This window comes from Nansenia antarctica, assembly GCF_963989245.1.
Source record: "Nansenia antarctica genome assembly, chromosome: 4".
In the NCBI taxonomy this organism is placed as follows: Eukaryota; Metazoa; Chordata; class Actinopteri; order Argentiniformes; family Microstomatidae; genus Nansenia; species Nansenia antarctica.
Window position 1 is genome coordinate 48,505,317 of NC_137689.1, and position 11,275 is coordinate 48,516,591.

The following is an 11,275-nucleotide window of genomic DNA, read 5'->3' on the forward strand; positions in this document are numbered from 1 at the left end:
GGTAGCCTTTAATCAGGAAAATATGCAATGACAGAACAAATTACCAATAACCAAGCACACCATCCATCACATCAGACATAAGTCATAGTAAGAAAAAGTAATCTATGACCAGGAGTCATTGGCCGTTACAATGCTAGAAGAACAAATAATTCTTTTTTTTAAATTTAATTTTAATTTTAAAATGTTCATGTATTTATTGTAGAGAAATTGTACAGGGGGAGGTGGGGATGAGTCCTTTAGGAGGGACAATTAAGTAGCCTGAAGAGATGGGTCTTTAGTGTACGGCGGAAGATAGGTAGTAACTCATCAATCCTGACAGCAGTCACTAAAGACTTTAAAGTTCAGCTTAGGGCCTAAGATCCTAGGGACCTTCTTCAGAGGCACAACCGAGAGCATCCTGACTGGATACATCACTGCCCAAAATCTCAAAAATGCTGCAAAGGGTAGTGCGGAGAGCTAAGAGGATCACTGTTATTTCCCAGTTATTTCCCCCAAGCAATCAGGCTCCTGGAGAAATACACTGATAAAAAACAAAAGACTATTACCCCCAAACCAACCCCATGCACACTACAATAATAAATATATTATATGACTTCTGGCATTGTATTGTAGTACGACTGGTACTGCTATCATGTTATCACTTTATTACTTACTATATTACTTATAACTACTGTACTTTATTGTTGTGATCTGTATCTTGATGCTGCAATGTTAATGTTGAGGAACCAAAGCCAAATAATTTTACTCGTACCATGGGATGTAATAAAAGTGATTCTGATTCTTTATTGCCCTGTATTGTCTTTGGTGCTCATATGAAAATTGTTTATTGGAAGATCGTACGTGTGGAAGATCATACGTGTGGAAGATCATACATGTGGAAGATCATACGTGTGGAAGATCATACGTGTGGATAAGATGTTTGGAGAATTGAGAGTGAAGAAGGTCCATTGCACCACCTGGTGATGATTCACTTAAAGACCAATGAGTATTACAGTTGACGTACTCAGCTACCTTGTATTTAGCTAGAATTGAGGATATACCTTCTCCTGCTGTTCATCTAACAACACAACATGGAAAACAGCTAATAGTTTGTTTTACATAGGGTTTTATTCAAAATATCTTTCAGGGCAACCTGTACAAATGACACACAACACATACCATACATTCCTACAGTGTCAGGCTGAGGTCATCTTTGGTACAACGAGGAGGGCCCTTCAGTTCATGGATTCAAACAGTACAACGCTAGGAGAGTGCATCCCAATCATCTAAAATGGCATCCTCTCTTCTTTCATCTATCCTGTCAGATCAGTGGTGATGAGGAAAAGGATGTGAGTGTATAAAGAAACCCTACACTATTGAGATGCAACTCTGGGTCTTTGACGGTCTCCCCACTACTCTCGTCACCTCCTAACCCTCTTTTGCAGTCTTTGGTCCACCACTGGGTGGGTCAGGTGGGTTACATTCAATTGGCACAAACTGGAGAAAAAGTTTTCAAACAGAAAACAAGGTTCAGGTCGTAGAACCTTATCTGTTTTAAAAAAGAGTTCATCTGTGATGTGCCTATTGAACACAACCTGGATGGTGAAGATATAGAGATGGATCCAGAGGAGGTGGCTCCTCACATGGCGTGTTTCTTGAAGATGGAGATGTACTCCTGCACGTCCTCAGGGGAGCCCAGGACCACAGGGACCCGCTGGTGGATGTTATCAGGCTGGATGTCCAGCACATTCATGGAGCCTGTGGTGGCCATGCCTCCCGCCTGCTCTATGATGAACGCCATGGGGTTGCACTCGTATAGCAGCCTCAGCTAACAGGGTGGGGTTGGAGAGACGGGATAGAAAAGAGCTGTTAATAATAATAATGTCCTGAAACAGATTAAACAACCGTATAGGTACTGCAATGTCCTACTGACTACAAACTGAAGATGTTTCATGCAAAAATCTATGACCCTTTGAGTCATAAGTATGAGGCCATTAGAATAGTTCATAGATTGCATGGTGTTGAGTTGAAGTTGTCCATCTTTTATGAAGCCAGCCTATTAGAAGCTCTCCCTCACTCACCTTGCCCTTAGGGCTCTTGACATTGGCAGGGTATAAGAAGATGCCTCCGTACACCAGAGTCCGGTGCACATCGGCTACCATGGAGCCCACATATCGCCCACCATAGGGGGCACTGCCATCCTGAAGGCAAAAGGCACCGTCAGACATACTCTATGTCACAAACTGCTATGGACACTCCATACTAGCCACCGATGTGAGCCCATGGTCTCTTCTTCATTTGAATTTCATCATGTTTAATTACCTCTGGGAATTTCTTCTTCTGCAGGTACTCTGTGACATCTGGGTAGAAGTGCTGTGCGTAACCTTCGTTCAGACTGTAGATCTTTCCCTTCTTCTTAATCTTCACATCCCTGTCCACTAGGATAAACTCCCCAATGGACTTGGAAAAAAAAAAAGAAAAGAAGAAAGATAATTATTATATGTGATACGGTCTGGTGAAAAGGCCCGCATGTCAGCAATTCTCAACTCGCGCAAATGAGCAAAAAGCTTAATCTTTAAAAAATATATTATTTATTTATCTTTTTGTGTTGAAGAGCCCACTCGATATAACAAACAACAGTTTTAGGATCACTAAATACTTGATCCTCTAATTATGTGTAGTTATGGTTTTTTAGCATGTTGATGTTCTATCAGCATGTTGTGATGTGCTAAACATGCAGTTAGATGTTCGTAGTGGACTTTTTAGAGCCAGCTATTAGCAGCTGTTTTGGCTGTGTTTTGATTCAGAGTGCATTTCTCCGCTATTTGGTTTAAGGTGGACCAACATTAAAATAAGCATATCTTCTATAACTATTTTCTAATCTGGAAACAAATCAAAATGCCCACTTGAGGACGTTTTAACCAGACCCTGTCACATAGTATGTGGGTTAATGTGGTGTGCCTAGGGACATAGTGTACTATCAACTAGGAAGGAAGTGTGCAGAGACTTACTGGGTCGAGCATAAAGCAGTTGACCCCCTGACCAGTGGACAGCACCATCATGGTGGCACTGTCATAGAGGGCGTAACCCGCGGCAACAATCTGTCGTCCAGGCTGCAGCGCATCCTTCTCTTTGGGTTCATCATCTGTGGTCTGAGGGACAACAGAATAACAGAGAGACGTAGTTAATGTAATGTAGTATCATAGTTAATGTAATGTAGTATCATAGTTAATGTAATGTAGTATCATAGTTAATGTAATGTAGTATCATGGTAATGTAATGTAGTATCATAATTAATGTAAAAGTCAATATTCAGTCCATGACTGAAACATAATGTGTTGAACTGACATAGAATGTATGGGACTGATCACAACGTCTGGGACTGAAACAGAATGTCTGGAACTAGGGCTGCATTCAGCAACAGATCGAAACATTGAGATAAAATGTGTAAGACTGAAATACAACTAAATATCAGCCTGATATTATCAGGAACAAAATAAGAAAAACAAACCTTTCGGTAGATGGCAAAAATGGTTCCAATCGATACAAGACAGTCAATGTTTGAAGAACCATCCAGGGGGTCGAAGCACACAATATATTTGCCCTGTTAAAGATGAAGAACCACAACATGTTGGTGTCACATTTATGTCATATTGATCACATGCAGAGCTGACACACACACACACACACACACACACACACACCTGTTTTTCTGGCTCCACGATGATGGCGTGATCATCTTCTTCAGAAACCAGGATGCAGGAGGTGAAGGAGGACGTGATCATGTTGATGACCAGGTCATTGGACAGCACGTCAAGTTTCTTCACCTGGTCACCTGTCACGTTGGTGGTCCCAGCGATGCCATAGCTGCTCAGGAGAAGGGACAGGGGGACAGGGGGGAGAACGTGTGAGAACACAGGAAGGCCTTAACAGGACATTTTTAAAGGGCTACTGATAGTGTCCTAGTATTCATTTTAGGCAACTTCCTTAGATATTTCCTTTTTTTTTAAATACATAATATTGGTGGAATTCCAGTGGGCATCCTGGCTCTCATAGATCAGACCTGCAGGTAAGTGTTTCATAGAGGAAAATCATGACTATCTCGAAGTCCCTGACAAACCAGTAATACATTATCTGAAAGGATTCCTTCAGCTATTGTTCTATAGATGGGGGCAATCATTCAGGATTTGTGATAGACCAGTGAGAAAAGAGCTTAATCTTGAGTCCTGATTCTTGATATTATACAATTATTATACAAATCACAAATTATACAAATAAGGACAGCCATCTACACATTGACCTTAGTCGAAGTTGACAGTATTAACTGACCAAACCGGACTGTCGGGCTTAATCGTTAAGGTGGCTGAAGACCCATCTCTTCAGGTTACACCTTAACTGCTCCTCCTGAGACATCTACTACCCCCCAGCATTGCATCTCCGGAGACACCCACTTTTCCCCTTTACTGTGTCCCCTATGACTTCTACTGCCCCCCTTGTACTGTTTCTCTATTTCTCCAGTGTCTATATATATACAGTATATATATATACAGTATATATATATATACAGTATATATATATATATATATATATATATATATAAATATATATTAAAAAAACATTTTCCTTCTATTACTGAGACTGCCAACGGCCCCGGGCCTGAGCTAGATTACTCTTCCTACTACGACTGGTGGATTGATGACGCATGGGACGTTTACGTTGTGTATGACCACTACGCTTCCAGCTACCGGTAAATAAACATCTGCATCAATTGTTACACTTACAGGTTAGCGATGCCAGCCTTTCTGACAGCTGTGGAGATGGCTTTGACGGCTGTGCAGATGGAGTTGAGGAGGGTGGTCAGCTCTCCATTTCCCTTGGCTTTCCTTCCTTCCTCCAGCACGAATCGTGTGAGGGTAACAACATTGGTATCGAAGGCACCCCGGTCAGACATAGTAACGTGCAGGTGTGGAGCGGCAACGTGGTCCTGGTGTTTCAGGTGGGACAGGTGAGTGGCCTAGACAGGGACCCTGAAGTTAAATGAGAACTCAATCCCCTGGAGGGGGGAAGAGACAGGGGTGTGTACGTGTTCCAACCAATCACAGATCGTGTTGTGGGGAGTGGTGGAAATATCTGGATAAAGTTCAAAGATAATGTCTATTGAAATGTATATGTTTGGAGTAATTACTGAAATACTGAATCTAACTGTCTACCTCCCTCTTTAGGATGGTATAGTATTCAGAAATTAATCACATTTTCACATGGAAACATCAATTTTGTTATTCAGATTCAGATTCAGATTCAGATAACGTTTATTGCCACTATGCATTACACATATAGGAATTTGCTTCGTCACCACAGCAAGTGCGTTTATACTTTTTTCACGTGTCAAAAAAACCAGGACAACACAACAACAACAACACAGGACAGACAACAGTGCATTGGATAGTGCGGTATAAAGTGCAGTGCAGAGTTTTTACAGTGAGTCCAGTTCAGTCCTGGGCAGACTTGGGGGCGGGGGGGAGGGGGAAGCCAGAGTCATTTATCAGCCTGGCGGCTGAGGGGTAGAAGCTGAGCCTGTGGCGGGCCTTCAGTGCCTTAGGCAGCCGCAACCTTCTTCCAGAGGGAAGCAGGGTGAGGAGGCCGTGGCCGGGGTGGAAGGGGTCTGCCATGATCTTCCTTGCCCTCCTCAGAGCCCTGGTGTCATGCAGGGAGTTGAGGGAGGGCAAGGGACAGCCGATCACCCTCTCTGCTGAACGTAGCACCCGCTGCAACTTGGCCTTGTCCTTGGTCGTTGCAGCAGGGAACCAGGTGATGATGGAGTGGGTGAGGATGGACTCTATGATGGCCGTGTAAAACTGGATATGGTCAACCCTAGCATCAATTCTAACAAAAACTAGCATAAATTATATTCCTCAAAGGTTTCATGGGTTTGAAATATAGCACAATTTAAGTTCACACTTTTCTTTAAGCTTTTGTTCATTAGCATTGATGTTTGAACAGTTTAATGAAAACAATCAACACTAACTGAGTGCTGAGACCCAAAAGTCAAATGTCAACCCAGGACGATCTAGAAATCCCTGACAAACCAGTAATACAGTATCTGGAAGGTGCATTCAGCTATTGTTCTATTGATGGGAGCAATCCTGCAAGATTTGTATTAGGCCAGTAAGACACTGATGTTAGTTGAAGTTGTCAGTATTAACTGATTAAATGGACAGTCTGGCTTAATCGTTAAATTGGCTGCATATCCAACTGTTTAATGAAAACAATCAATATATTCTCATGAATATTTGTAGAGAAAGATGATATCTATTTGGCAATATGTTATGGCCCTGCGCAATTTGGTCTATTGAGGTGTTGTGCCTGAGGAGGCAGGGCCATGAATGTGCTGCACCTGCTGCTAATGGGATGAACCTGGGGGTCCCTTCCTCCCAACCCTTCAAATGGACTACAGATTGTGTGAATGGTGGCTGTTCAACAATGCCTACCTTTTGTTTTTGTTCAAGTATGGTTATTTAGCTGGTTTTCCTTTGTTTTAATGAGTTTACTTTGTTTGTTTCTCCCTGTGAAGTATGCTTTTCTTTTGGTTTTGTCTGGCAGGGCGGTGAGTATTGATTTCTTCTTTTGTTTTCCTGTTACGCCCTGCCACAGACCGGACAATTAAGGTAGTGGGTGATGCCTGTCCTGTTTACCCTTGTTAATGGATGCTTTGTTCTAAAATATGAACCTTTTATAAGCCATTTCAGTGACTATGTTGTGGCTTGCTTTATCTGTACAGGTTTTGAGCAGCACTTTGGTTCAGCCCCTTTTGTTTTCTTGGGACACTTTCAGCCGTAACAAATATATAACATTCTGATGGATTTGAGAACATCTAACATAAAAAATAAAAAAAAGTAAATATAAATACATGTATTAATGTATGTAAATGTAGTAATTATCAGAAACATGCAAAGGGATCAATCTCAGATGAATATGAGATTGTCTTTAACAGGGTTGACAGACAACTTCATTGCATACACTTCATACATTTCTAACAATCTTGGCCCAGTTCCATGAGGTGGGACATATTTTTCTTTAAAAACAATTAATCAGCTTTTAATACTGTCAACTTCAACTAAGATCAGTGTCTTACTGGCCTATTACAAACCCTGCAGGATTGCTCCCATCAATAGAACAAAGCTGAATGCACCTTCCAGATACTGTATTACTGGTTTGTCAGGGATTTCTAGATCGTCCTGGGTTGACATTTGACTTTTGGGTCTCAGGTCTTTATGTTGGTTTATGCATTTCTCATCTTAATCGCATAGATTTCATTATACAAATTATCTCTGGTGTAAAACAAATAAAGGGGCAGTTAAAACACTATAAGGGACAGTTACTGTCATTGACAAAAAATGAATGAAAGTGAGGCTTGACCATAACAGACTTGATGCTAGGGTTGACCATAACAGAATTGATGTTTATGTGAAAATGTGATTCATTTCTGAATACTATACCATCCTAAAGAGGGAGGTAGAAGGGGTGAATGTCATACAACAGTTAGATTCAGTATTTCAGTAATTGCTCCAAACATACATTTCAATAGACATTATCTTTGAACTTTATCCAGATGTGTTTCCACCACTCCCCACAACACGATCTGTGATTGGTTGGAACACTTACACACCCCTGTCTCTTCCCCCCTCCAGGGTCTTGAGTTCTCATTTAACTTCAGGGTCCCTGTCTAGGCCACTCACCTGTCCCACCTCAAACACCAGGACCACGTCGCCGCTCCACACCTGCACGTTACTATGTCTGACCGGGGTGCCTTCGATACCAATGTCGTTACCCTCACACGATTCGTGCTGGAGGAAGGAAGGAAAGCCAAGGGAACTGGAGAGCTGACCACCCTCCTCAACTCCATCTGCACAGCCGTCAAAGCCATCTCCACAGCTGTCAGAAAGGCTGGCATCGCTAACCTGTAAGTGTAACAATTGATGCGGATGTTTATTTACCGGTAACTGGAAACTTAGTAGTGGTCATACACATCGTAAACGTCCCATGCGTCTTATGTGGTAGGCATACACTTGTGTTTCATTTTAGATGCAATCTTCACAACCGATGTCATTTTGTCCAAAGTGCAACACTTATTTAAGGCATATGTGGGTTTTACATGTGTATTCGAAACAAGTGAATGATCAGTAAGCTCTATGAGTTTATTGCGCTGGGGCGGGGAGCCTCCAATTAAATAGTTACCTATAGGGAGCCACCTTAACGATTAAGCCGGACAGTCCGGTTTAGTCAGTTAATAATACTGTCAACTTCGACTAAGGTCAATGTGTAGATGGCTGTCCTTGTATACTGTGTCAAGAATCAGGAAAATAGCTGAAGGAATCCTTTCAGATAATGTATTACTGGTTTGTCAGGGACTTCTAGATAGTCATGATTTTCCTCTATGAAACACTTACCTGTAGGCCTGATCTAACAGCCAGGATGCCCATTGGAATTCTACCAATATTATGTATTAAAAAAAGAGGAAGTAACTAAGGAAGTTGCCTAAAATGAATACTAGGACACTAGACTAGGCATCAGTAGCCCTTTAAAAATGTCCTGTTAAGGCCTTCCTGTGTTCTCACACGTTCTCCCCCCTGTCCCCCTGTCCCTTCTCCTGAGAAGCTATGGCATCGCTGGGACCACCAACGTGACAGGTGACCAGGTGAAGAAACTTGACGTGCTGTCCAATGACCTGGTCATCAACATGATCACGTCCTCCTTCACCTCCTGCATCCTGGTTTCTGAAGAAGATGACCACGCCATCATCGTGGAGCCAGAAAAACAGGTGTGTGTGTGTGTGTGTCAGCTCTGCATGTGATCATTATGACATAAATGTGACACCAACATGTTGTGGTTCTTCATCTTTAACAGGGCAAATATATTGTGTGCTTCGACCCCCTGGATGGTTCTTCAAACATTGACTGTCTTGTATCGATTGGAACCATTTTTGCCATCTACAGAAAGGTTTGTTTTTCTTATTTTGTTCCTGATAATATCAGGCTGATATTTAGTTGTATTTCAGTCTTACACATTTTATCTCAATGTGATGCCGTCTCAGACATTCTATGTCATTGTGATCTACGCTGTGTTCGTAAATTCACTCTGGAAATCTGATCAGCACTCATGGAATGCCTCTTGTCCAATCAAATTACTTGGTCCCTTGATGACGTTGAACCCAGTGTGCGCTCCGGTGCTCTGAGAGCGAATTTACGAATTTATTTTATTTTATTTATTTATTTACCAGGGACAGTGCACATTAATCAACAAATCAGTTTCCACATCAATGTAAATGTGCCAGAATTAGCTCATGAGCTAATTTCCATCTGTTGCTGAATGCAGCCCTATTCCAGACATTCTGTTTCAATCCCAGACGTTGTGATCAGTCCCATACATTCTATGTCAGTTCAACACATTATGTTTCAGTCATGGACTGAATATTGACTTTTACATTAATTATGATACTACATTACATTATCTATGATACTACATTACATTAACTAAGTCTCTCTGTTATTCTGTTGTCCCTCAGACCACAGATGATGAACCCAAAGAGAAGGATGCGCTGCAGCCTGGACGACAGATTGTTGCCGCGGGTTACGCCCTCTATGGCAGTGCCACCATGATGGTGCTGTCCACTGGTCAGGGGGTCAACTGCTTCATGCTCGACCCAGTAAGTCTCTACACACTTCCTTCCTAGTTGATAGCACACTATGTCCCTAGGCACACCACATTAACCCACATACTATGTGACACGGTCTGGTTAAAACGTCCTCAAGTGGGCATTTTGATTTGTTTTCAGATTTGTTTTTGTTTCCAGATTCCAGAAGTGCATTGCAAGCTTTCAAATGATGTGTCATACATTGAAATCAGAAAATAGTTATAGAAGATATGCTTATTTTAATGTTGGTCCACCTTAAACCAAATGAAATGAGAAATGCATTCTGAATCAAAACACAGCCAAAACAGCTGCTAGTAGCTGGCGCTAAAAAGGAAGTCCACTACGAACATCTAACTGCATGTTTAGCACATCACAACATGCTGATAGAACATCAACATGCTAAAAACACATAACTACACATAATTATATGATCACACAGCCCTTGCTTTTGAACACATCTTAAAACATACGTTTCTTTATAAGCCATGTATCAATTACCAGTAGCCTACGGCAAGTATTAAGTGCTCCTAAAACTGTTGTTTGTTATATCGAGTGGGCTCTTCAACACTTCAACTTTCGTAATATCCAAAAAACGGAGAACACGTAAAAAAATGTTTTTAAAAAAGATGACGCTTTTTTCCTGACATGCGGGCCTTTTCACCAGACCGTATCACATATAATAATTATCTTTCTTCTTTTTTTTTTTTTTTTCAAGTCCATTGGGGAGTTTATCCTAGTGGACAGGGATGTGAAGATTAAGAAGAAGGGAAAGATCTACAGTCTGAACGAAGGTTACGCACAGCACTTCTACCCAGATGTCACAGAGTACCTGCAGAAGAAGAAATTCCCAGAGGTAATTAAACATGATGAAATTCAAATGAAGAAGAGACCATGGGCTCACATCGGTGGCTAGTATGGAGTGTCCATAGCAGTTTGTGACATAGAGTATGTCTGACGGTGCCTTTTGTCTTCAGGATGGCAGTGCCCCCTATGGTGGGCGATATGTGGGCTCCATGGTAGCCGATGTGCACCGGACTCTGATGTACGGAGGCATCTTCTTATACCCTGCCAATGTCAAGAGCCCTAAGGGCAAGGTGAGTGAGGGAGAGCTTCTAATAGGCTGGCTTCATAAAAGATGGACAACTTCAACTCAACACAATGCAATCTATGAACTATTCTAATGGACTCATACTTATGACTCAAAGGGTCATAGATTTTTGCATGAAACATCTTCAGTTTGTAGTCAGTAGGACATTGCAATACCTATACGGTTGTGTAATCTGTTTCAGGACATTATTATTATTAACAGCTCTTTTCTATCCCGTCTCTCCAACCCCACCCTGTTAGCTGAGGCTGCTATACGAGTGCAACCCCATGGCGTTCATCATAGAGCAGGCGGGTGGCATGGCCACCACAGGCTCCATGAATGTGCTGGACATCCAGCCTGATAACATCCACCAGCGGGTCCCTGTGGTCCTGGGCTCCCCTGAGGACGTGCAGGAGTACATCTCCATCTTCAAGAAACACGCCAAGTGAGGAGCCACCTCCTCTGGATCCATCTCTATATCTTCACCATCCAGGTTGTGTTCAATAGGCACATCACAG

General features: G+C 42.0%; 2 protein-coding genes across 2 annotated transcripts; one reads left to right on the forward strand and one right to left on the reverse strand.

Moving 5' to 3' along the window:
• Positions 1-1,131: 1,131 nt before the first annotated feature.
• LOC308155597 (fructose-1,6-bisphosphatase 1-like) lies at positions 1,132-4,930 on the reverse strand (the record flags this gene model as incomplete). Its single annotated transcript, XM_080528962.1, has 7 exons — positions 1,132-1,807; positions 2,061-2,180; positions 2,302-2,439; positions 2,991-3,131; positions 3,491-3,583; positions 3,684-3,846; positions 4,761-4,930. The coding sequence occupies 7 exons, from the start codon at positions 4,928-4,930 to the stop codon at positions 1,619-1,621; spliced, it is 1,014 nt and encodes a 337-aa protein (XP_080385088.1). The 3' UTR covers positions 1,132-1,618.
• A 2,800-nt stretch (positions 4,931-7,730) lies between these two features.
• LOC308155596 (fructose-1,6-bisphosphatase 1-like) lies at positions 7,731-11,275 on the forward strand. The gene is made up of 7 exons (XM_080528961.1): positions 7,731-7,939; positions 8,635-8,797; positions 8,884-8,976; positions 9,542-9,682; positions 10,386-10,523; positions 10,645-10,764; positions 11,018-11,275. Exons 1-7 carry the CDS (start codon positions 7,770-7,772, stop codon positions 11,204-11,206), a joined length of 1,014 nt encoding a protein of 337 aa, XP_080385087.1. The 5' UTR covers positions 7,731-7,769; the 3' UTR covers positions 11,207-11,275.